The sequence below is a fragment of the Onychostruthus taczanowskii genome, unplaced genomic scaffold, assembly GCF_017590055.1.
Source record: "Onychostruthus taczanowskii isolate IOZ18803 unplaced genomic scaffold, ASM1759005v1 scaffold56, whole genome shotgun sequence".
Taxonomy (NCBI): Eukaryota; Metazoa; Chordata; class Aves; order Passeriformes; family Passeridae; genus Onychostruthus; species Onychostruthus taczanowskii.
The window spans coordinates 5,478,724-5,504,658 of NW_024503235.1; the positions used below are offsets into that span (position 1 = coordinate 5,478,724).

Consider the following 25,935-nt stretch of genomic DNA (forward strand, 5'->3'; position numbering starts at 1 on the left):
ATGTTGTGCCCAGGAGGTGGTGCAGTCACCATCCCTGGGGGTGTTTAACAAAGCCTGGATGTGGCACTGGGTGCCAGGGTTGAGTTGAGGTGTTGGGGCTGGGTTGGACTCCATGAGCTTGAAGGGCTCTTCCAACCCAGTGATTCTGGGAATTCTTTGAAAAAGAGCTTCCATGCTTTGTGGTTTGCTCGCTCATCCTGCTGGCACAGCTAAATCCATTTTAAAAGCCAGCTGGACACAAGGCCATCCTCCATTACTGCATTGAGATCTGCTTTGCTTGGAATGAAGATTCCAACATGTGGCCATGGACCTCATGGCTGTGGCCACCCCGAGCTTTCAGATGGCTGGATAAAATAGCTGTGTTTGCAAGAGCGTTGCAAGTTGTGGATGACTAAAATGTCTTAAATTTGAATATTTAACTTGTGATAGGAAGCTTAAGTTAATGAAAGTGCTTAATCTTCACGCCATAATAGGATTTTTCATGGTTGTTTCTGGAACACACGGGTGAGGCTTTGGGAAGGGGTTGAATGAACAGATGTGCCCATGGCATCACTCCAAGGCCTGCTTTTCAGATTTATTCAGCTGAAACTGGAGCGTGCCACCCCAGCAGAGCGTCAGCTGGTGTTCAACGAGATCCTGCAGGCAGCCTATCAGCTCATGGTGGATGTGTTTGGGAATTACGTCATTCAGAAGTTCTTTGAGGTGAGTCTGCCCTCCCCTGCAGCTCTTCCTGAGGTTCATGCTGTGCTGAGGTGTTGGATGAGCCTGGAAAACCCTGCCTTGAGGCTATACCTGTGGCTAACCTTCTCCACTGGTGCTATCTCCTCCCCACAAGCTGTTGGATCTTTCTTGCTAGGGTGACTGAGGGATGGGACTCAGATTTATCTGAAAAGAAACACTTTAAAAAGCAAAATATGTTGTGATAAACAGCAACATTCAGGAGATGTAAATTTCCAGTGGGAAGTGGATGGGGGTTGGAATGAACTGAGCCTTAAGGTCCCTTCCAGCCCAACCCCCCCCCCCCGGCATTCTGTGAGGTGCAGATCCAGCACAGCTTGTCCAGGGTGCTGTGCTGAGCTGTCAGTGCTCCTGGACTTGGGAACAAGGGAGAAACTTCTCCAATCACAGCAGCTGCTGGGAAGGTGTTGTGTCCCTCCACCCCTCTCTCTGGACACTGGACTGGTCCTTCACCAGGTGTTCCTGGTGCTTCTGCCCAGTAAATGAGAATCAGAATCACAGAACCTCCTGAGCTGGAAGGGACCCACAAGGATTGAATCCAGCTCCTGCCCCTGCCCACACACCCCAGCATCCCACCCTGTGCGTGCCTGAGCCATTGTCCCAGCACTTCTGGAGCTCTGGCAGCCCTGGGGCTGTGACTTGTCCAGGGCTGGTTGGTCACCCTGGTGGCCCCAGCCCCTTTGGGGTTTGCAGGCAGGCACAGAGCATGTCTGGCTGGGCCAGTTCACCCCTTTCCCATGGGGCTGATCTTCCATCCTTCTCCGTGGGCAGCTCCTGCCCCCAGGGTGGGAGGGCAGTGCCAGTGGCCAGGGCAGGGGTTTGTCCTTGCAGTGACTGTTTCTCCTGTCCCAGTTTGGCAGCCTGGAGCAGAAGCTGGCGCTGGCAGAGCGCATCCGTGGGCACGTGCTGTCCCTGGCCCTGCAGATGTACGGCTGCAGGGTGATCCAGAAGGCCCTGGAGTTCATCCCCCCAGACCAGCAGGTAATTGTAAGTTTCAATTTTAACTTTCTTCTTGATGTTTGATGTTCCTGAGCTGTTCCCTCCTGTCCCTCTTGTGCCTGGTGTTCCCTTGGTTTGGTTCCTGGCATGTTTGTGGTGTTCCTTGTGTGTGACGAGTCTGTGCCACTGTCCTTCATTGTCATTGTCACCTCCTTGTTCCCCTTCCCTGGCCATGGGGCTGCTTCTCTGTTAATTCTCTGGAAGCAGATCATGTGGAAAACTGAAAATGAGGGTGAATTAAAAGAGATTTTTAAATCCCTTGAAGGAAGAGTTTTGCCTTTAATATTCACTGAGTTATTTCTATGTGGGTCAGCATCCTGCGCTCCTGCAGGGAGATGGATGAGGAGCTCCTCGTTCTGGCTTTGGAGAGATGTGGCTGATAGCCCCACTCAGAGCTCATTAATAAAGCACTTCCTCAAGGGTTTTAGGAACAATGAATTGAGATGAAAAATACTCTGGGCAGGCTGGCTTGGGAAGGGTTGGGAATGGTTGTAACAGGAATCTCAATGTAGGTTATGAAATTAAAAATATGAAAGAGGCTTTAGGAGTGGTCCTTCCCTTTAGGCTGAGCCTGAGCCAAGTGTGTCAGCAGGGCTGTTCCCAGGCTCCAGCACTGCTGCTCCAAGGATTTACTGTCTCCTCCAGAGTGGCATTTTTGAGTACTCAGTGCTCCCCAAATTCCTGGATTTGGTTCAGTTATAAAACTGAATTCACCCAGATCTTGTCAAAGCATTAAAATGCCCCAAAGTGTCATTTCTGTTTGTGATTGAAGCTTCCACTCTGCACATGGGGTACATCAGTCATGTCTAAACTTCATTAATTCCTTAATTACCACCTGTGTAAAATCCCAGCAAGTTCTGAGCCCAGAGCTGACCCTGTTTTAGTGACAGGTGACCCTGGTAACCCAAAGAGTTGGTGAACTTTGTGCATTTTAGATTTGCTTCTCTTTAAGGGGAGCAGAGAGGAAAATGGGGGATGCACAGGAAAACTCTGGCTCAGTTAGGATTTCTTTAATTTAGATTCTTGGGAGATGATGCTCATCAAGAAAGAGGGCTTCATGTTGCTAGACTCCCAGGATGGTTTGGGTTGGAATGGAGCTCCAAGCTCCTGTCCAGGGCCCCTCCCAGCAGGCTGCTAACGGGGTGCCAGTGCAGGATTTTCCCTGCTGGTTTCTGTGTCCAGCCAAGCCTCATCTCCTGGCCATGGGAGCACCCCTCACTCCTGTGCCATTCCTGCCCAGGCCAGCAGTGCCAGCTGTGCTCTCTGAGCTGGGGATGCTGGTGGTGCTTTCTGTTTGTGCTGTGTCCTCTGTAGAACGAGATGGTTCGGGAGCTGGACGGGCACGTGCTCAAGTGCGTCAAGGACCAGAACGGGAACCACGTGGTGCAGAAGTGCATCGAGTGTGTGCAGCCCCAGTCCCTGCAGTTCATCATTGATGCCTTCAAGGGACAGGTGAGGCCCTGCCCAGCTCCTGCTGCCTGCTTGGAACAGCCTCAGAGTGGCTGGGACTTCAGTTCCTGGGAATTCTCAATTTTAGCAGCTGTTGCTTGCAGGGTTGATTCAGCCGTGTGAGAGTCCAGAAACTCCTTGGTGGTCACATCCATGTTATCGTTTCTGGGCAGAGCTGTCAGAGTAAAACCTCCTTGCATGAGTCTGTTCTCCTGGAATATTGAGTATTTTTGAGTGACGAGGGAAAACAAGGCTCTCCCTAATCCATCTTCCCAGTGAAGTTGGTGAGCAGCGTTTTGTGCTGCTGAGGTACCTTAGTCATGTCTAAACTTCATTAATTCCTTAATTATCACCTCGCTTGTGTAAAATTCCAGCAAGTTCTGAGCCCTGGGCTGATCCCCTTTTAGTGATAGGTGACCCTGATAGCCCAAAGAATTGGTGAACTTTGTGCATTTCACATTTGTTTCTCTTTGAAGGGAGCAGAGAGGAAAATGGGGGATGCACAGGAGAGCAAGGTTTCATTATGATCCCTGTCTGTGCAGGTGGCTTAGGCTGAATACTGATTCCCAAGGCCTCAGAGCAGGGAAAATGCAGGCATTTAATCTAGAAATGGGCAATTGTCCTTGACTCTCTCAGTTCTTTGTTTTTTTTATTGGTGTCTTCTCCTGAATTGGTGTTCTGGGTATCGGTTGTGGCTGGCTTTACTCTGCCTGCCTCAGGTCCCAGTACAAAAGTGCTGCTTTTTGGGTGTTCCCAACCTCAATTTAATTGGCTTTGCAGGGGCATTTTGAAGTTTTGAGGACTTGCCCCAGGGATGTGAGGACAGCCAGGGGCTGTTACAGCAGGAACCAGGAGCTGGGGAAGGTGGGGATTTGCTTGGTTGGGTCAAAACAAACAGGATTCTGGCTGGAGACTTGCTCCTGACTAGAGTTTAGGCATGGATTTTCCACTTGGTGTTTGGGAAGGCAGAAACATCTGTGGGAGCTCAGCTGATGGCACTTGACCAGTTGTCCCAGTTTAATCTGAACCTTCACACAGCAGATTAAACTTAGCACCTCCAGATGATTTTCCTGCAGTTAATTGCACTCCAAGCCCTGTTTCCCTGCAGGGCTTACTCACCAGTTATTAAAAATGTGTGACTGTTGATTTAAACTTCAGTGCTTGGATTTGCTGCTGTTGTTAAATCAAAGCAACCAAACGGGACTTTGTGCTTCAGACAGAAAACGGAGCAGCAATCACAGAATGTGTCATGTTCTCACCCACAGATCTGCTAATCCATTAGAAATGAGAAAGATTCTTTGTTGTCACTTCTCCTAAGCACTGTTAAGGCTTTTAAACAAATCCAAACAGTTGAGAAAAATCCTTTGCTGGGCATTTTTAACTTTTCTGGCTCGTAGCATTTCTTAAATAGCTTAAAATTTGTGCTGGCAAACAATGTGCTGGAATTATTTGGAAAAAATAACCAAGCTTCTAGAAATGCTTGGTTGTTCCAGGGCTTTTTTATGAATCAAGAGGTTTTACCATTTGTTTTTCATGAATGGGAAAGCTGAGACTTCCCCAGGTGGGGATGGGATGTGCCTGGATCCTTGGTGGGTGTTTCCAGTTGCAGCTGGTACTGCCTGGAGCTGACATTCCCTGCAGGAACCCTGGCAGTTTCTGGGATTCCCAAGGACTAATGGCGTGTTGCTGCCTGTCCTCTGTCCCCAGGTGTTTGCTCTGTCCACGCACCCCTACGGCTGCCGGGTGATCCAGAGGATCCTGGAGCACTGTCTGCCCGAGCAGACCCTGCCCATCCTGGAGGAGCTCCACCAGCACACGGAGCAGCTGGTGCAGGTCAGTGGGGAAGGGGCTGCAATGTGCCCAGGTCACTGCTGAGCGCTGGGACAGCTCCTGCAGGGCGCATTCCCACCTGGAAAAGGGATGGGAGTGAGCACAGCAGCAGGAATTTCACCAGCACAGGTCCAGGGGGTGCCAATGGTGTTGTCACCTCCCTTCCTGAGGAGGCCCCATGTCCTGGTGCTTCTCTCAGTGCAGGGAAGAGCAGGAGGGGTGCCAGGAGCTGGTCACTCCAGGGAAAAGGAGGTGCCAAGTCACTGGAATTCTTAAAAAGAGTTGGTTCTGTGCTCACCCCCCTTCTGGCTGCCTTCCCTCCTCCCTGCAGTCCCTGAGAGAACCTGGTGTGCCAGGGTTTTACAGGGATTCTGCTCTTGGGGCCTGTGGAGAAAACCCAGCCAGCAAACCCAGTCCTGGTCCAGTTCCCAAATTCCCACTCAGTTCCCAAGGCACAAACTGGTGAAATATGAGCTGGTCCAGTGCCCAAGTCCTGTGTGCTCAGCACTGGGAAGTGGGAAGAGGCTGAGCATGGTCATCAAGCCATGCCTGTGGTGCCCTGAACTGGAAAATAAATATCCTGTGGTATGAAAATTCCTAAATTCACAACAGTGTCCCCTAGCCAGACCTGTGGCACGCCCCTCCAGGACGTGGGATTTGGTAGGGTTGAACCTGGGAATAAGCAGAATATGGACATTCCCTGTGCAAGCACATCATTTTGAGTTCTATAAATAATACAATTTCTACAAAAATGCATCATTTTTACCACCTGGTATCACTCTAGAATGCACATTTTTTGTAGAAATAGAAAGTATTGAGCTGATTTGTACAGTAAATATTATAATTAATCTTGAGTTGAACTTCTAACTCTGAATGCACTTTGGGAATCAGTTTGCTGGGACTGCTTCTAGCCCACTTATCCACCTTTTGTGACCATTTCTGCTGTCTCCCACCCAGGACCAGTATGGGAATTATGTTATCCAGCACGTCCTGGAGCACGGCCGGCCCGAGGATAAGAGCAAGATCGTAGCAGAAATCAGAGGCAACGTGCTTGTGTTGAGTCAACATAAATTTGCCAGGTAGTGATTCCTTCCTTAAATTCTCCCTCTGGGAGCATGGACACATGGAGGAGCTGCAGGAGACTTAGGGGTGGGTGTAGGGGAGGTGAAAATTACTTTTGTTTCATAAAAAAATGTTATTTATAACAATTATAAACTGAGGTGTGTCAGCCGTGGAGGTGTGTCATGGAGGAGGATGAAGGTGTAGAAGGGTAGTTCTAATCCAAGCTCCTGAATTTTACCAAGAATTCTTGTGTGTTTTGGTTTATCTGATATATTTTCATGGGGTTTAAGTTGTCACTACCCCTTGGATAGTAAGAATATTCATTCCCCTGGGATGCTGTGTCCAGCCACGGGGAGATTTGGGAAATCAATGCAGCAACAATCCATTCCACTTTTCCCAGAGGAATTTTCAGTCACAGAGTCATTCCCAGCTTTTTGCTGTGTCCCTTTTGAGTCACACCCAAGGACCCCTCCAAGGGGAGCTGCAGCATTCCCAGATACTGCAGAGCCACATGTAGGTGAAGCAGGACCCAGGTATTTGTGGATGTCAGGACAAAGCAGTGCTTCCCACGTGTGTGAATCCCTGCTGGATGTGCTTCCAGGCCTTGGAACGTGAAGGCTGAGCTCTTCAAAGGCTCAGAATTCCCCCTTCCTCTGATGAGAGTACCCATGGACACGAGGGAAGTAGAACATTAATGAGAATTAGGAGAGAGTGGCTTCACGTTGTTATTTCAGGTTCTTCCTCCCTGCTTTGCCTGGTTCTTTTTTCCCAAACTTCCTTCCAGCTGGAGCATTAATTAGTGGAGGGTCCCCTGAGCTGAGCAAACCCGCTGGGTGATGCTGTGAGTCAGGCAGGGCTGTGGGATGAGCCCAGCACAGCTCGTGGTCCCCTTTCATGTACCCTACTTCTGGATCTCCAGAGAGCTCAGGCTGCTCATTAATATATTCAGGAATTCTGGAAATCCTCTGCTTGGCTGAGATTTTTCATTCCTGAACCAGCATTTCCCTGTTGTTCTAACCTTGGATGTCCATTCCCACCACGTTTCAGCATGCGGAAAATCAAAACAACAACTTGGCTTCTCTGTTGTGAGAGTGGACACTGACCTCATAGAGCATCATGGACACTGGCCTGAACTGGTCCAGTTTCCAAATTCCCACTCAGATCCCAAGGCACAAATTGGGGTGAAATACGAGCTGGTCCAGATCCCAAATTCCCACTGAGATCCCAAGCCCTGTTTGACATTGCTGAGCTCTGCCAGCACAAATCCCCTGCCCTTGTAGCAGCACATGAGATCTTCTTAGGGTTGGGTGAAAAGCTCTGAGGAGACATTCCCAGTCCCAGTTCCCTGCTCCATTCCCAGTTCCTGTTCCTATTCCCCAGTTCCCATTCCCCAGTTCCTGTTCCCATTCCCCAGTTCCCATTCCTATTCCAGTTCCCATTCCCAGTTCCTCGTTCCCATTCCCAGTTCCTCGTTCCCATTCCCAGTTCCTAGTTCCCATTCCCCATTCCTGTTCCCATTCCCCAGTTCCCATTCCCCAGTTCCTGTTCCCATTCCCCAGTTCCCATTCCTATTCCCAGTTCCCATTCCCTGTTCCCATTCCTATTCCAGTTCCCGTTCCCAGTTCCTATTCCCAGTTCCTCATTCCCGTTCCCAGTTCCCATTCCCAGTTCCTAGTTCCCATTCCCCATTCCTGTTCCCATTCCCAGTTCCCATTTGCAATCCCATTCCCCATTCCCGTTCCCATTCCCAGTTCCCATCTCATTGCCCATTCCTCATTCCCAGTTCCCTGTTCCCATTCCCCGTTCCCATCCCCGTTCCCGTCCCGTCCCCGCTGACGCTGCCGTGCCCTTGCAGCAATGTGGTGGAGAAGTGTGTGACGCACGCGTCGCGCACGGAGCGGGCCATGCTCATCGACGAGGTGTGCACCATGAACGACGGCCCCCACAGTGCCTTATACACCATGATGAAGGATCAGTACGCCAACTACGTGGTGCAGAAGATGATCGACGTGGCAGAGCCAGCCCAGAGGAAGATTGTCATGCACAAGGTGGGCACTGGGGGCTGGGGAGGGACAGCCTGGCACTGCCACGCTGGGCGTGCAGGGAAGTGGTGGCAGAGGGGTTGGAGTGTTTCAGTGGCTGGGAGGTGGAAATTACAGAAGGGTTTGGGTGGAAGGGACCTCAAAACTCATTCTGTTCCACCCCAGGGACACCTCCCACTGTCCCAGGTGCTCCCAGCCTGGCCATGGGCACTGCCAGGGATCCAGGGGCAGCCACAGCTGCTCTGGCAATTCCAGCCCAGCCCCTCCCCAGCCTGCCAGGGAACAATTCCCAATTGCCAAGATCCCATCCAGCCCTGCCCTCTGGCAGTGGGAGCCATTCCCTGTGTCCTGTCCCTCCATCCTTGTCCCCAGTCCCTCTGCAGCTCTCCTGGAGCCCCTTCAGGCCCTGCAAGGGCTCTGAGCTCTCCCTGGAGCCTTCTCCTCTCCAGGGCAGCACCCCCAGCTCTCCCAGCCTGGCTCCAGAGGGGCTCCAGCCCTGCAGCAGCTCCGTGGGTTCCTCTGGGCTCTCTCCAGCAGCTCCAGGTGCTGTTGGTGTTGGGAGCCCATGGAACAATTCCATCCCAGTATTCCATCTGTCCCTGCCCTCTGTCTGAGTGCAGCCATTCCCCGTGTGCTGTCACTCCATTCCCATGTCACAAATCCCTCTCCAGCTTTCTGGAGGAGTACGGAGCTGCCCCTGGGCTTGAGCTGCAGCTGGCAGCAGTGCCCGTGTCCCAGTGACCCAGTTCTGCACGGAGCAGGCGCTGCTTCTGCTAGCGTGGGGCTGGGCCTGCAGCTCCCGGGCTGGGGACATCACAGTGACACCAGGAGCCACCTGGGCCTGGGGCTGTCCCCCCCATCTCTGTCCCTCTATGTCCCTGGGGCTGTGTCCCTCTGGCTCTGTGGGCAGTGTCCTTGTGGCCTGTGCCCCTCTGCCTGTGTCCCAGTGTGTCCCCCTGTCTGTGTCCCTGCAAGCTGTCCCTCTCTGTCCCTGTGGGCTCTGCCCCTGCTGCTTGTGTCCCTCTGTGTCCTCCTGCCTGTGCTCCTCTGTCCCTGCTGCTTGTGTCCCTCTGTGTGCCTTTGGCTGTGTCCCTGTGGCAGTGTCCCTTTGTATCCCTGTGGGCTGTATCCCTTGGGCTGTGTCCCTGTGTATCCCTGTGACTGTGTCCCTGTGTCCCTCTGCCTGTAGCTGTGTTGCTCAGGCTGTGTCCCTCTGTGTCCCTGTGGCCGTGTCCCTGCTGGATCTGTCCCCCTGGCTGTCTGCTGTGTCTGTGTCCCTGTGCCTGTGGCTGCCAGCCCCGCCTGTCCCTCCATGTCCCTCCCAAGGCCACTGGCCTTGCCTGGTGCCACCGTGCTGGTGCCACCTCCGAGCCCACCGCCATTAATCGAATCCTCTGTTTCTCACTTTTAAATGAATCTTGGTGTGACACTTCCCAGAATCCTGGGATGCCTGAGGGTGGAAAAGCCCCCCAAGGCCACTGAGTGAAGCCTGTGCCCCGTCCCCAGCTTGTCCCCAGCTTGTTCCCAGCAGAGCTCTGAGTGCCACCTCCAGGAATTCCTTGGACATCTCCAGGGATGGGCACTACAAACCTCCCTGGGCAGTTCCAGTGCCTGAACACCCTTCCCATGGAGAAAAATCCTCCTGATATCCTAAACTTCCAGGGTTTAGTATTACCCTGCAGTGTTTGAATGCACAGCCATCCCAGGAGTTCAGATTTATCCAAAATGAAGCAATTTGGAATGAAATCTGCCTTGCTGCTGTCCCCAGCTCCCTGTGTCTGCTGCTCCAGGGGCAGGGAGCCCTGGAAACAGGGAATATCTTCATTTTCCTGCCTTTAAAGGTCACATTTTCAGGGCTGTAGAATGGCAGTGGATGGAGAATAACAGGCTTTAGATGGGGGTGGGGCTGAGGGGATTTTAATTTTCCTCGGTGACATTTGTTGGGGTCACTTGATGAAAAAGCCCAGGTACAGCCAGAGAAATGAAATCCTGACTGACCCAGGCATGGAATAGCTGAGATTTACTTATTTTGAACAATGTCAGGTATTCAAATGCTAATGAAGCTTTTTTTTAAATTATATTTAAGCATCCTTGACTAAACCAGACTGGTTTTTCTGTAAGAAATGGCACTTTGTGGGAGGGAGCTGCTTTGACCTCCACGTGCACGGAATGAACACAAACAGCTGGAATAATCCTCAGGGATCTTAATTCTTAGGTTTAGGAGCCACTCAGAGTCATTCTTTTAACCCAAAATCTGTTTAGTCCACAAGAAATGCTTAAGATAATTAAATAACAATATCTGGCAAAGGATACACCCAATTTATCTGTGGCAGCAGAACAGCCCTAGATTTGTTAATTCATAACAGAGAGTTGTGTATTAAAAAAAAAATACAAATTATTGTTCCTAACATTTCTTACTTTCTTTTTCCCATGGAGCAAAGCCTTTGGAATAAAATGCAAATTAGATTATCAGTGGGGCTGTCAAAAATAGCTCAGGGTTGACAGCTAAGTGGGCCTGAGTGAATGTGATTTCAGCTGTGATCCCAGGCTGTAGGAAACCCTGGAAAAATGGAGCCAGGGGCTGTGGGAATGGCTGCTGATTGTGGAAAACAGCAGCTGGGGTGGGGCTAAAAATGGGGGTTTGTTTAAGGTTTTTTTTTAATAAAATCGAAAAGTGATTTTAACAGTTGTGTCAGTAAAGGGAGAAAGTGAAAGGAATGAAGCTGGACAGAGAAGGAAAGGTTGAAATTGGAGCTTCTCTGCTCCTTCTGTTGGGCACAGGGATCGTTCCTGCTGGGAATGGGGAGCCAGGTTGGATTTGTCCTTCGGGAATGGGTCCCTGGAGTGGAACAGAAATGTGAGGGACTGGAGGCTGAGCTGCTGAGGCAGGAGCAGTTGGAGATGAGGTCCCTGGTTGTGGGCAGTGGTGGGATTTGCCCACCCTTGGAGCAGGGAATGCTGGACATCCACGGGCTGTTCCCACTTGGAGAGGATAAAATGGTGAAATCATGGAATCCTGGAATGGTTTGGGTTGGAGAACGCTTAAATTCCATCCAGTGCCACCCCAGGGACACCTCCCACTGTCCCAGGTGCTCCCAGCCCCAATGTCCAGCCTGGCCTTGGGCACTGCCATGGATCCAGGGGCAGCCACAGCTGCTCTGGCAATTCCAGCCCAGCCCTTCCCCGCCCTCACAGCCAGGAATTCCTTCCCAGAATCCCACTGGGAGTTGGGGAACACAGCCTGGATTCCAGGAATTGTGTGGTGCTGATGTCTTGGGAAGGCTGCCCTAGGACAGAGCTGGACAGAGCTAAAGAATAAAGCAGGGATTTATTAAAAGGATAAATTAAAAGGGTAATGGACACCAAAGGAGAATAAAATCTGAAAAATAGAAAAGCTCAACCTGAGCCATCAGTGCCAGCAAAGAGCTCTGGGGTCTGGGGGAGTTTGTGTGACCCAGGGGCTGGGTGTAACCCCACTGAGGTTCCTAAATCCCGTTTTTTTGCTGCTTTCCCCTCAGATCCGGCCCCACATCGCCACGCTGCGCAAGTACACCTACGGCAAGCACATCCTGGCCAAGCTGGAGAAATACTACATGAAAAACGGGGTGGATTTGGGGCCCATCTGCGGCCCTCCCAATGGCATCATCTGAGCAGGGGCTGCTCCAGAGGCACTCCAGGATCCCAGGAATCCACCCCAGAACCCACCCACACCACCCGCCACGGTTGCTAAAAAAACACAAACAAACAAAACCCACAAAAAAAAAAAAACAAGCAAAGAAAAGCAGAAAAAAAAAACACAAAAAAAAAAAAAGAGAAGCCTTTGTAAATTTCTTTAATTTTATTATGCATAACATGTACTAATTATTTTTTTTAATTAACTAATTGCCCTGCTGTTTTACTGGTGTATAGAATTCTTGTACATAGGTCTCAGATGTACATGGAAGGCCACATTTTTGTTCACTGTTGTATCTATATTCCAAATGTGGAGACTTTCAGGGTGGTTGGTTCGAAGACAACAAACAAAACAGGAAAAAAAACCCCGTTTTTAATTCATCCTTTTTTGCAAATACCTTTTTTTGGGGTTTTTTTTCCTCCTTTTAGCCCAAAAATCAGTGAGAAGTTGGAATTTTAGTTCAGTGACACCACTGGTAGTAATACTAAAAAGAGAAAAATTCAACTTGCTAAAGTTAGGTTTTAAACAAAGACACCAAAATTCCGATTTTGGGACTTTTTAATGGCTTTATTTCTATTTTATTTTGACTGACATGCTGAAGGAGGGAGCTTAGCTGGCGTTTTGAGAAAATACCCAGAGTTTATCTAAAAGTGGAGGATTTTTAGGGTTTTTTATGCCCACTCCTCTGTTCATCTGGAGAGACACAATTTGATTATTTAGCATGAGGAAAAACAAAAAAATCCAACTCGGCTTTGGTCTTGCTTCTATAAATATATAGTGTATACTTGGTGTAGACTTTACATATATAAAAATTTGTAGTATTTTCTTGTTTTGATGTCTGATCTGTATCTATAATGTACCCTAGTAGTGGAACATACTTCTGACTGTACAATTGTACATTTGTAAACCTCTGTAATGTAAATGTGGAGAAGTTTGAATCGACATAAAACCCGTTTTTTGGTAAGAAAACAGGAAAAAAAAAAGAATTTAGCAAAACCTGTGCATTTCAGTGTATATTCACACCTTTTATGGTCGTAGCATATAGTGTTGTATATTGTAAATTGTAATTTCAACCAGAAGTAAATTTTTTCTTTTGAAGGAAATGTTCTCTTTATACAGCCTAGTTAATGTTTAAAAACAAAAAAGGAAGAAAAATAAACTGCTTGGTTTTATTTGTCACCTAGTTGGACGGTAGAGATCCTTTCTAAATGTTCTACAGACCTGATTCAGTTCCAAATAGTGTTTTTTTGAATCTTACAAAGTAATGTTTTGCTTCTTTTGTGACAGTAAGAAACAAAAAGTGCAAAAGTACAGCCCCCTCCTAGTTTTCCTTACAATCAGAGCCCCTTTTCACCTTGTAAAGTGTGAATCACCTCCCCCTTTTTTGTACAGAAGATGAACTGTATTTTGCATTTTGTCTACTTGTAAGTGAATGTAACATACTGTCAATTTTCCTCGTTTGAATATAGAATTGTAACACTACACGGTGTACATTTACAGAGCCTTGTGTATATTTCCAATGAACTTTTTTGCAAGCACACTTGTAACCATATGTGTATAATTAACAAACCTGTGTATGCTTCTGCCTGGGCGACTATTTTTTGTAACTCTTGTGTAGATTGTCTCTAAACAACGTGTGATCTTTATTTTGAAAAATACAGAACTTTGGAATCTGGCTCGGGGTTTCATGGAATCGTTTGTTGGAGTTTGGAGCCTCAGTCCAGGGGCAGGACACAAGGAAGAGCTGGAGCTCTGCCTTCATGGAATTGGAGCTTCACTCCAAGGGCAGGAGCAGGACACAGAAGGGTTGGAGCTGTGCTGTTCATGGAAGGTTAAAATGGAATTTGGAGCTTCACTGTGGGACCAGGGCACAGGGAAGGGTTGGAGCTCTGCTTTTCATGGAACGTTTATTTGAAGTTTGGAGCTTCATCCCAAGGGCAGGAGCAGGACACAGGGAAGAGTTGGGCCTGTATTTTTCATGGAGTTGGAGCCTCAGTCCAGGGGCAGGACATGGGGAGAGCTGGGGCTGTGCTTCTCATGGAATGTTATGTTGGGGAGTTTGGAGCTTCACTGTGGGAGCAGGACACAGTGAAGGCTTGGAGCTGTGCTTCTCATGGAATTGGAGCTTCAATCCGAGGGCAGGACACAGGGAAGGGTTGGAGCTGTGCTCATGGAATTGGAGCTGCAGTCCGGGGACAGAACACAGGGAAACGCTGGGGCTCTGCTTCTTACAGAGTGTGTAGTTGGGAGTTGGAGCTTTGCTGCAGGACCAGGGCACAGGGAAGGGTTGGAGCTGTGCTTTTCATGGAATTGCAGCCTCAGTCCAGGAGAGGACATGGGTAGGGCTGGGGCTGTGCTTTTCATAGAATGTTCAGTTGGAGTTTGGAGCTTCAATCTGGGAGCAGGAGAGAACATGGGGAAGGGCTGGAGTTGTGCTGGAGGGCTGGGATGGAGAGCAGGGAAAGGGGCGTTTTTAATGGCTTTATTTCTGTCTTTGTGAGTGATGTGCTGTAGGAGGGAGCTGAGCTGGTGTTTTTTGGGGGAGAAAACACCTAGAGATGATTTTAAAGTGGAGGACTGAACAGGCTCCCTGGAGCACAGGGATGGGGGATTCTTCTGAGACCCCACCTACAGAGCTGCCCCAGCCCTGGAGCCCCCAGAATGAAGGATTTGGAGCTGCTGCAGGGCTGGAGCCCCTCTGGAGCCAGGCTGGAGAGCTGGGGGTGCTGCCCTGGAGAGGAGAAGGCTCCAGGGAGAGCTCAGAGCCCTCGCAGGGCCTGAAGGGGCTCCAGGAGAGCTGCAGAGGGACTGGGGACAAGGATGGAGGGACAGGACACAGGGAATGGCTCCCACTGCCAGAGGGCAGGGCTGGATGGGATTTTGGGCAGAAATTCATTCCCTGGTGCTTCTCCAGGCTGCTCCACAGAGCTGATGGTTCTACCCCCACTCACCCCTGCTGCCCCCATGATGTCCTGGTCTCTCTTATTCCCCCAATTCGCTATTTAGGGAAGATCCAGCTCCACATTTCTTTCCCTGTGCGAACAGAACACCAAAATCAGCCCCTCCTTCCCACCAGTTTCCCGCATTTGCAGCATCCGGGATCTTCCCTATCTGTAACTGCACTTTGCTGCATTTTAAATACCTTTTCCAGAGGGACATCTGGGCAATGTTGATGAATCTGGGAACTTGTGGAGGCAGTGTCATGTGTGGTCAGGTGATAGAAGACAAGAAAATTCCCATTTTACAGGAAATTACATATTCTGGCTTAGCACATGCAAAGGGTGGGTTTGAAGCCCAGACTCTTCCCATGTCCCATTCCCACCCCTCAGCAGGGCCAGCCCGCCTGGGACCCCACTCTGGGATTGATCTGGGACCCTGTACTGGCATTGATCTGTTCCCACCCTGGGATCAATCTGGGATCCCCACACTGGGATCGAGCTGGGATCCTGTACTGGGGTTGATCTCTTCCCACGCTGGGATTGATCTGTTCACACACTGGGACTGATCTGGGACCCCATACTGGATCTGACCTTTTCCCACCCCGCTGGTGTTAAATTCAGCAGATTTGGGGTTTGACTCCATTTCTGCCCAGCGTTTGAGGCCACCCTGTGCCTCAGCATGGCCCTGAGCCACCAGGGGCACGGGCACTCGAACTTTGGGGCATTAGAGCCCTTTGGGTGTCTCTGAGCTCTTCACGGCCTCATTTACCTGGTGGTGCCTGTGGAGCTCAGTCAGCCGCAGGTTTGGGGACAAACAATCCAGGGCCTTGGTCACCCCTGGGGTGAAAACAAGGGAGATAAATCTAGTTTGCAATGTTGAATTCAGCACTGAGCATTCCACTCAGGCTGCAGGAGAAGGGGAGCGAGCCCCGGCTCTGTGTTTGCTCCCCCAGACTCCTGCGGGTCCGGGCCCAGCCCTGGCACTGTTCCCACCCCGAGGTGCTCGGGAATGCGATCAGCTCTCACCCGGAGCCCCTGGCCCTGCCAGGTGACAGAGGGGACACGGTCCGGGAAGGACACGGACACCGGCCCTGCCTCGCTCCCTCCTGAGCACAGCTGGTGCTTGCTGCTTGAGGAGGGACGTGAAGGGACCGGTCACCTCAGCCGGACCTGCCACCTCAGCCGGACCTGCCACCTCAGCCGGCTCTCCTGTGCCACGCCCTGTCCCATCACACTGCCCACTACCGAGGCGACACAAGGGGACCGGAGCTGCCGCTGTCACCGCGGCAGCAGGGGGACAAGGCCCCCGCTGGCAGCGCCCTCCGCCCGCCCCCAGCTTCTCCTGAGGGGTCCCACAAACCCCCGCCACCCTTCAGGGGCCACGCCTGGGGTGCCACCCCTCGGTGGGGACCCGCGGGGACCCTGCGGCCCTGGCCAGGGCCCTGCAGGGGTGGCGGCGGCCACGGCGGGGCGGTGCAGGCCCAGCAACGGGCCCGGCCCGGGCGGCGAGCGGGCCCTTGTGGGGAGAGCTCCCTGCCTGGGGACCTGCGTGGGGACAGCTCCCTGCCCTGGGGACCTGCGTGGGGACAGCTCCCTGCCTGGGGACCTGTGTGGGGACAACTCCCTGCCTGAGGACACCTCCCTGCCTCGGGACCCTGTGTGGGGACAGCTCCCTGCCTGGGGACACCCGGCACCAGGACCCTCTGTGTGGGGGCATCCTGGCACCGGGACCCCGGTCCCTGGGACCTCCCCAGCATCGGTGGCCCCCTGCTCCACGACCCCTCCTGCACGGGACCCACTGTGACCCTGGGACCCCCCTGCCTTGTGACATGCCCGGCTCGGTGTCCTCGATGTCCCCGGTGTCCCTGGCACCTCCTCCACTGTCCCTGAGCCCCCCCGGTGTCCCTGGGACTCCCCCACCCCAAGGCCACCTCCTGTCCCCGGACCCCCCTTTCTCCCGGACCCCCCATGGCCCCAGGGACGCCCCGGACCCCCTCTCTGGGACCCCGCTGCTCCGGGGCCATCCCACTGTCCGGGATCCCCCACTCTGGGACCTCCCCCCGTGTTCCTGGGATGCCCCCGGAACCCCTTTGCACCCCCAGTCCCGGGGACCCCTCCCCACCTTTCCCTGGGTTTTGTGCCCCCCCCCCCCCTTTCCCACTTCTCACTCCTTCTATAAATGCACTTTAAAATAATTGATTTGGATTCTGCTAATTACAGGACAATTAAAATCCAATGGAGTCTGTCAGGTGGGGGCCCCCAGAGCCCCCCCGATGTTTCCCACTCCCCCTGGGTGTTCCTGAGTTCCCAGTCCCGGGGCAGTGGGAGGATCCTCGGGGGGGATTTGTGGGGAGCCGAGTGCCTGCTCCCCCAACCCAAGGTTCAGCTCCATTTTTGGCCGAATTTGACTGATTTTCCCTCCTTTGTCCCAGTAACGCCCCTGCCTCCCCAAGCCCCTCCCGGGCTGTATTTTGGAGGTAAATGAGGGGGTTCAGGAGAGTCTGAGTCTATTTTTAGGCCCCTGACAGGAAAGGAGGAATTCCACGTGTGTGGAAATGGCTCATTCCCATTCCATCCCAGCTCATCCGCAGCCACACCACCCCCAGGGGTGACCAAATCCCCGGAGCCACTCCCGGGACATCTGGCAGGTGTGTGGAGGTCACAGGATGTGTGGATGTGTGGATGTGTGGATGTGTGGATGGCCCCTCTGATCCCACTGCCATCCCGGGTTTTGAACGGGGAAACTGAGGCTGGATCAGCCCCGTCCGCCCACCGCCCCCCCACCCCGTCCGCCCGGCAGTGATTCCCGGAATGCCCGAAGGTTTTCCCCTCCCATCCATCCCTGGGTACCCCAGGTGTCCCGGACACCACCTTGGGCTCCCCCCCATCTAATCCTGGGTGCCCCCAGCTGCCCCCAGACCCTCTGATGTCCCTCCGGATCTCCCCGATCTGCCCCGGGTTCCCCCACACAGCCGGGGCTTGCCCCAGTGCACTCCTTTACCCATTCCAGTGCACCCCATCCACCCCAGTCCCTTCCACCTGCCCCAAATCCCTCCCCATCTGTCCCTGGTCGCCCCCCAGTCTGCCTCAGGTGCCCCCTTCCCATCAGGCTCCCCCCCTTTAACCCACGCCCCACCTAATCTACCTCAATCTCTCCACTTATCCCCTCCCAAGTTCCCCCAGTCTGCCCCAGACCCCTCCCAAATGTCCCCATGGTCTCCCTCATCCACCCCATGTCGCCCCCCATCTATCCCCGGGTCCCCAACCTGCCCTAGATGCCCCCCACATGTCCCCCACGCTCCTCCCCATCCACCCCAGGGTCCTCCCAATTTTCCCAGACCCCCCCTCCATCTGTCCCCCAGGGTACCCCCATGTACCCCAGGCTCCCCCAGTCTGCCCCAGACCCCTCCCATAGGTCCAGGTCCCCTCCCTCCCCCCCATCTGTCCCAAGTCCCCCGGCGCGGCGGCGGCGGCGGCCCCGCACCCAGCGCCCGCACCCACCGCCCGCCTCCCGCGGGCGGCGGCAACAAAGGCCCTTCCCCGCCCCCGCCGCCGCCTCCCGCCGCCGCCGGCAGCGTCCTTGCGGCAGGAAGATGCCCGGGGAGGTGCCGCCGCCGGCGCCCCGGGGGCTGCGGAGCCTCCCGCTGCTGCTGCTGCTGCTGCTCAGCGCCCGCGCCGCGCTGGTGAGTGCGGGGGCACCGGCGGGGGGCACGGGCCGGGGGACACCGGCACCGCCAGGGGGGCGGCGGGGACCGGCACCGAGCGGGGGGTGAGGGGAGGGATCGGCTTCGGCACCGGGAGGGGGCGGCGAGGACCGGTGCAGGGCGGGGGTCAGCGGGGACCGGCACCGGGAGGGGGCAGCGGGGACCGGCACCGGCACCGGGAGGGGGCAGCGGGGACCGGCAGCGGGCGGCACCGGCCCCGCGGATGAGCTGCCGTGGGCAGGGGGGAGGGACCGGCTCCGGCATCGCGCGTGGATCGGTACCGCGGGGAACGGGGGTGTGTGCGATGGCACCGGCACCGTGCACGGGCTGGCCCCGGGCAGCGGCGCCGGTCCGGAACCGGCCTCGGTACCGTGCGTGGATGGGCAGAGGGCGGGGGGCGTGGGGCCGGCAGCGGTACCGGGCGGAGACCGGCACCGTGCGGGGTCTGGCAGCGGCAGCGGCGCCCCCGGAGAGCGGGGCCCGGCTTGTGGGGTCTCCCAGCTCCCGAAGGGCTCCGCTCCCGGCACCCGGCCCCATGGCAGCCCCTCGGTGCCTGCAGAGCCCCCCCGAGCCCAGCAGGCGCTGCCCCCGGGGCTGTCCCCTCCCCTGCGACCCTCCGGGCGGTGCCGGGCAGGGTGGCGGCCGTGGGGAGGGGGTTGCGGGCAGCTGCCGTTTGAAGGTCGTAGGGAAACACGCCTTAAAAACCACCCTGAGGGGCGGAGAGGGAGGAACCCCCCTGCTGCAGCTCGGGGGCAGCAGGGACTTGCCCCCCCAGTCCTTCCCCCTCCCCTCGAGCATCCCCAGCCCCGATGGGGCGGGGGGCGGCAGACGCAGCCCGAGCTGCGCAGGCAGCGCCCGCTCTTCTCCGTCCGTGTGGCCGGAGGAGAAGGGGCCGGGGGTGCTCGTGGCACTTCCAAAGCTGCTGCTCCCCGCCGGGATCCATGGATCCAAGGGATCCTGGGCTCCGCAGGAACCTCTCTGCCCCGCCTGCTCCCTGCCACGAGCCCGGCGCTGGAGTTCTGGGGCTCTGCTTTTTGGGGGATGCTCTCTGGGAAGGAGCCCGAGGATGCTTTTCCCTCCCAGCTCGGGAGCAACGGGAGAGGGTGGTGGGGAGGAAGGCTGCTCCTCCTCCTCCTCTCTTGGAGAGGGGAAGAAGCCCCAGGGCCTGGCTGCTGCATTGAATCACCCGGAGCTCATCTCCCTCCTCCCGGGGCTCTGGTTTGGGGGTGCCCCGGGCTGGCTCCCCCATTTCTGCTGCAGGGGCGTTCTCCCAGCAGCAGCTCTGCCCCTCTGGAGCAGAGACACAACTTCAGCGTCTCCGAGGGGACGTGAGACACTCCTCCAACACCTCTGGCCAACCTGCCTGGCTGCTGGCTCCAAGGGCACGTTATCCAGCCCCATGTTCCCTCTGCCATGGATCCGGGGAAGGCTCTGCTTTGCCGGGCGCTCCTTCCGTGCCCGGTAGCCGCGGTGCTGAGCGGTGAGTGTGGCTGTGCCGGTGTCCCCAGCACCCCTGGGGGTGTGGGGGTGGCTCTGGGGTATTCATCCCCCCTAAATGAGCTTCCCCCTTTGCTTTTAGGGAGTTGGAGGTTACTGGATAAGGCTGTTGGCATTTCCCGGGGAGGTTTGGCCGTTTGGGGAAGGCTGTGGGGCTGCTCAGTGCCGGGCTGGAGGTGATGGGATGTGGGATGCTCCCAAGGGCTGGAGAAGCTGCTGCCTCCACCTGGATGGGATCGAGGCCTCTCCTCTCCCCCTCTCTTCCCTCCTCAGTCCTTCGTTCTCCTTGGACAGACTCAGCTCCTCCCCTGGGCCACCGGGAGGGAAGCGGTGGCTTGGCACAGCTCCGGCACATCCCTGACGGTGGGATGGGGATGGATTTGGGGATCCCTGTTCCCCCAGCGCCGGACCCTCGGCCCTGCCAGGGAACCTTTCCCTGCAGCAGCGCCCGGAGCGGTCCCGGCTGCTCGGAGGAGCCGGGATGAGCGACTCCAGCCCCGCAGGCACCGCACCCGTGAGCTCGGGGCCGGGTCCCCGTGCCCGTCCCAGGGGAGCAGGGGACAGGGGCAGGGCACGCCTCTGACACCTCCCCGGGACTCGATGCCTCCCTTTGATCTCCTGCAGTCCGTGACCCCTCTCGGCTTTGGGGAAGCTGGGATGGATCCCCTTGGGATCAGTCCCTGTAACCCTTTACGTGGCAGCGTGGGAGAGCTGGGGGACAGGGGCTGCTCCTCCTGGTGGGCTCCATCCCTGCCAGAGGGGTTTCCCAACAGTGCCGTGGACAGGTTTGGGTTTGGCTGTGATTTCCCAAGGCTCCTCCCTGGTCCTGCCTCATCCCTTTGGAGATGGATATGGACCACGCAGAGAGAGGGTGAGGGACATCCAGGCTCCTGCACCAGCCCTTCCCAGAGCAGAGACGGGCTCAGCCCCTGTGGGACACCCCAGATTCCCAGGAGAGGCTCCTCTCTGTGCAGGGGGTGGGTGCAGCCAGCCCTGAGTGTCCCCTCGGCTCTGGGGCTTCCAAGGTTGGGTCAGGCTGCTTTGTTGTGGCCCTGGCTGCTGTTGGAGCCCAGTTTAGGGATCAACTCATCACCTTAATTACCGAGAGCATTTATTTGCCCTAACCTTTCCCAGGTTCCTAGAACATTGCTGGGGCCAACCAGGTCCTGGCTCCCGGTGCAGGAGATTGGGGGAGCTCTGGATTTACTCTGGGGTTGTTTCACTGTGGAAGGGCTTCCCTTGCTCCCTGCCACCCCCCAGATGCTCCCTTGGCTCAGTCCAGAGGGATAATGAGGGACACAGGCCTCAGAGAGGCCCTGCAGGGTTTTGGGGTGAAGCACCTCCTGCCCCCAGGGATCTGGGGGAGTTCAGCTCCCCACAGCTCTGGGTCCCACCAGGGCTAGGGGTCACAGGACACCCTCATTCCTGTGACGTTTTCTGGTGTTTTGGGGTCGGCAGCTCCCTGGTCTCCAGCCTGGTCTCGCGGCCATGGGGGATGGTCTCTGCTGAGCTTTGGGGGTGCTCTGGGGTTTGGGGGTGCTCTGGGGTTTGCTGTCATGGGTTTGCAGGGCTTAGCCCGGCCCCCGGGGTGGGTTGGAGCTCCCTGGTGTGAGCTGGATTCACACAGGGTCCGGCCCAGCCCCGTTTGTAGAGACAGCCCAGTCCTCCCAGTCCAGCCGTGCTCAACCCCAGCTCCTTCCTCTTTCATGGAGAAACTGAGGAAAAAAATATATCAAGAAATAAAGGAATGCAGGGGTGCAGGGTCCTCTGGCCACTGTCACCTATCCCTGCCTGGGAGCAGTGGCAGTGAAGTCCCCGGCTGTCCCCAGGGCTCCTTTCCCTCGGGAGATGTGCGGCAGCCCCGGGAGACGGCAGCGGGGGCTGGGGAATGCCGGTCCCGGGAACGTGAGCCGGGTACCAAACCCTGCCGGGCCCGACGGGGCTCTGGGGACCGGGCACCCCTCCCTTCCCGAACCCTCGGAGGCTTTAACCCGGCTCCGGTAGGTCCTGTCCCCGTGTCCCGGTCCCTCCCGGCTCTCCCGGAGCTGGGGCCGGTCCCAGCCTCGCCTCCCGCCCGGCTCTGGGTGGGTTTTGCCGCTCTTCTGCTCCTGGAGGCTCAGCCCCGGCGCTCTCGGTGTTCGGGAGATGGGGAGCAGGGATTTGGAGGGAGAAGCCCCCTGCAAATGCGGCTGGGCTCTCCTGGGAGCGCGGGGATGTGCTCCCTGCATCCTCCCTTCCCTCCTCATCCTCCCCAGCCAGCCCGAGGCTCCCGGGGCTCGGGAGCTGCTGGAGAAGGGTTTCTCCTCAGGAAGGGGCCGTGGCCCTGCCCGGTGTCACCTCGGCCCCGCTGGTTCCTGCCGGGCTCCGGAGCCACCGCCCGGCTGCGGAGGGAGGAGCGGAGCCTTCCCCGTGCTCTGTGCCATTCCCGGCTTCTCCCCCTTGTTTTGTACCAATTCCCACTTTCCCACCCATGGTTTGTGCCATTCCCAGCTTTCCCACCCCAATTTTGTGCGATTCCCAGTTTTCCACTCATGGTTTGTGCCAATCCCAGCTTTCCACATGAGTTTTGTGCCATTTCCAGCTTTCCCCCTTGTTTTGAGCCATTCCCAGTTTCCCACACGTATTTTGAGCCATTCCCAGTTTTCTCCCGTGTTTTGTGCCGTTCCCTGTTCCCTCCAGGTTCCCGCGGTCCCTCCCCTCCCTCCCTGGCCCGGCTCCGGGGGGAGCGGAGCTGGAGCCGGGAGCTTTGTGTGGCCACTCCTCCCTCTCTCCCCATTAATTAATTTGACATTTAAGCCGAGCTCCTCGTGCAGAGCTCTCGGTGAGCTCCGGAGCAGCTCCAGGACGGGAATTCCATCTGGGAGGGAGGGATGTGGCTGGATCCAGGCAGAGGAGGCTCCTGGGGTGCAGCACCTGCCCCCCAAACTCTGTTTTGGGGCCTTCTGTGGTCAGGAAGGAGTGGGATGTGGCTGTGGGAAGGTGAAAGCACTTTTAGAGCCTGTTCTTTCAAGGATTTTTATTAAAATTGACTCAAAAAAAGTTAATTCTGGGCTGGTTGAGCATTGAACATGAGTGTAGCTCTTCTGAGGGGACAGCACCGATGTGGAGGGGACCCAAACCTCCTTTTCCACCTCAGCATCCCCCAGCCCATCCCAGCTCCCTCCAGGCTGGACTGGGATGGGCTGGGATGGGCTGGGACGTTCCCTCTGCCCTGCCCACGAGGCTGGCTGTGTTTTCATCTCTGTGGCCACACAAAAGCCTCTCCCTCCTCCCTCAGCACAGCTTGGCCACGGCTCAAACTCTTTCTTTTGAGATAAAAATAACAGCAGCAACCTCAGGGCTGCTGCTTCTGCCCCAGCTGGGGGAGAAATTTGGATTATTTTAGGAAAAAAAAGGGGGAAAACCTCAATGTGGGGGAGCCTGGGGACAAATCCCTGCTGGCTGCAGCCCCAAAGGGGGACCTGCAGTGGGGAGGAGGAGGCTGGAGCCAGGGAAAACTGGGAAAAGCTGGGAAAACTGGGAAAAGCCTCATCTCCCAGGCAGCACGGAGCACAACTTGTTGGCAAAACACTTTGTTTGCCAAAAAAATGATGTTTTCTGGAGGAGGAGGAGGAGGAGGGGAATGGAGCTGGTTCAGGAGCTGCTGAGGGAAGGGGGGGCCTGGCTGAGAGTTTGGGGAGGTTGGGAGGGAAACTCAGGCAGCAAATGTCAAAAATCCAACGCAGGGCTGTGTTTTGGGGCAAGGGAGTGGGAGTTTGGGGCCAAAGCGGTCATTTAAAGCAGAAAAAAATCTTATTTATTTCTCATTTCTGCAAGTTTAGCTGGAAGGGAACAGAAAATCGCTGTGTTTGTGTCCCTCCCTGAGCAGCCTTCCCTGCGGAGACAGCAGGTCTGGGAGCACACAGGGAGCTTTTCTTCCCCAAACTTGATATTTATCTACCATCCCCAGCTTTTTAGAAGTAAGTTTGGGCTCATCACAACTTTTCCAGGTGCTGGGAACATCCCTTGTGTCCCTGCAGAACTTCCCCATGCACGCAATGAAAATCAAGCAGGAAAACCAGCGATAATGTAATTTTTTCCTGCATTTTGAAGGTTTTTGGGGCATGGCATCATCCAGGTTTTCCTTTCCCCTCTCTCGCGGGCTCCAGTGCCAGGTGAGGGAGATATGGAGATCCTGGAGCTGGGATCAGGGTTTGGAGCTGGAGCTGGGACAGCACCTGGGCTGGACTGCTCCAAAGCCCTGGATCCAGCCCAGCGGGAAATCCCGGAGCTGCCAGGGACCTGGGGATGGAACGGGGGATTTTAGCCAGCTGGGACCCCCTGGAGGCAGCTCTGAGGGGGAGGTTCCCTTCTGTGGTGATTTTGGGCTTTGGTGCCACCGCTGCCTTTGTGATCTCCTTCTCCTCCAGAAATAATCCAGGATTTCATCATTCCAATTTCCTGCCCAGCTCGGTGCCCCCCGGCCCGGGCTGTGTGTGAGGGCTCTGATTAGCCCTAATTAAGCTCTAATTAGCCACCAGTGGCAGCAGGTCAGTGCCCTCTGTGCTGACAGGTGACAATTACCGTGGTGTTAATTAGGGAGAGCGCTGATGGGGATATTGGGTCCATCAGGGACTCCAGGGCAGGGAACTGGATGAAATGGGATCCTGGGTGGGGTTTAGTGGCCAAGGGGCCTTTTCAGATCCGAAGGCTCCTCTGGGATGTGGGAATCCCATCGTATAGGGACACCCAGGGTCTGAAATCCCAGAGCCACCGAATTCCTCGGGTTTGTTTTCCCTGGAGGAGCCATTCTCCTCATTTACCAGTAATGAACTGGTGCAGGTGGGAGCTGGGACAGGCTCCCCTGGATCCTGAGATTCCCCCTCTGGCTCTGGATCCTGGGATCAGCCTCTGGCCATGGATCCCAGGGTCAGGGGATGGCTCTGGATCCTGAGATCCCCCTCTGGCTCTGGATCCCAGGATCCCCCGGTGACCTTAGGTCCCAGGACTGCCCCTTGGACATTTCCTGCAGCATTGGGGGCCCAGGGCTGGGCTGCACCCCCTGGATTTTGGTGTGTTCCCAGTGCTGGAATTGGGGTGGCCCAGCTCTTCTCCCCCTTTGCACTCCTGCCTTTCATTTGGATTAATTATTTAGAATTATTTATAATAATTTGGATTAATTAATTCTCCTCCACCACGGAGGACTGGGTCCTCTGCATGGCCAGGCCCTGGCAGGGTGTCCCCAAAGTGTCCCATGGATGTCCCTAAAGCCACCAGGGTGATACCCAGGGATGCAGTGGGAAGAGGCTGGTGGGATCTGTGGGTAGAATGCTGGGAGCAGATCCTGGATTTGCAGCATCCTGAATCCCTTTATTTTCCATGTCAAGAGCTCTTCAACAAGCAGCCAGGAGGAGGAAGGAGAGAGGGAATCCATCGAGGGTGGCACGGCTGGGTGGACAGGGAGGGACATTGTCCCTCACAAGGATGTCCCTGTGTCCATGGGGATCCCCTGATCCAAGAGGAGATGGGAATTCCTGGGAACTCCTGGGAGTGGAAGGGGCTGCAGGGAGCAGCAGCTCCAGGTCCTCTCCCAGCCCCCACAGGAGTTTGGGGCTGAACTGGGACTTTTTGGGGTTGCCTGCTCAGGGAGTTCCTTCCAGCCCTGGACCACCTGGGAATTGTGCTGGGAAGGGATCTGGGAAGGGATCTGGGAGGAGCATTCCCATGGGCTCTTCTGTGCAGGTTCTGACCAAGGTTTGGTAAAAATCCTTCATTTCTGTGAGGGTTTGGGGATTTTTTTTCCAAGGAGCTTTTTAGCTGCTGGTCCCACCGGCCTGGAGTGAGGCTGAGGGTGTGCCTGGGACCATCCCAGAGGCAGGGAAGTCCCAGGAACCTGACTGAGGGGATTTCCTGCTGATTTTCCTTCTGATCCCACTCTGACATTCCCAAGTGCTCTCACCAGCTCCAGCTGAGGCTGACCCTGTGATCCCACTGCTGGAACTCCTGGATGAAAACATTCCCAA

General features: G+C 55.3%; 2 protein-coding genes across 9 annotated transcripts in view; both read left to right on the top strand.

Annotated features, from left to right (window-relative positions):
- Positions 1-13,468, top strand: part of PUM1 (pumilio RNA binding family member 1) — a 79,460-nt gene extending 65,992 nt beyond the window's left edge. For 5 of the 8 annotated variants that reach the window (XM_041417493.1, XM_041417487.1, XM_041417486.1 and 2 more), the window contains 7 exons: positions 573-702; positions 1,591-1,725; positions 3,052-3,189; positions 4,894-5,019; positions 5,974-6,095; positions 7,934-8,126; positions 11,639-13,468. In XM_041417493.1, the coding sequence (XP_041273427.1) occupies positions 573-702; positions 1,591-1,725; positions 3,052-3,189; positions 4,894-5,019; positions 5,974-6,095; positions 7,934-8,126; positions 11,639-11,770 (976 nt within the window). In that variant the 3' untranslated portion in view covers positions 11,771-13,468. The remainder of the gene's footprint in view (positions 1-572; positions 703-1,590; positions 1,726-3,051; positions 3,190-4,893; positions 5,020-5,973; positions 6,096-7,933; positions 8,127-11,638) is intronic. The other 3 variants (XM_041417494.1, XM_041417489.1, XM_041417492.1) reach the window with 1 other exon arrangement.
- A 4,727-nt stretch (positions 13,469-18,195) lies between these two features.
- SDC3 (syndecan 3) overlaps positions 18,196-25,935 on the top strand; it is a 40,220-nt gene continuing 32,480 nt past the window's right edge. Inside the window, exon 1 of the mRNA XM_041417696.1 lies at positions 18,196-18,415. Coding sequence (XP_041273630.1) covers positions 18,326-18,415 — 90 coding nt within the window. The 5' untranslated portion in view covers positions 18,196-18,325. The remainder of the gene's footprint in view (positions 18,416-25,935) is intronic.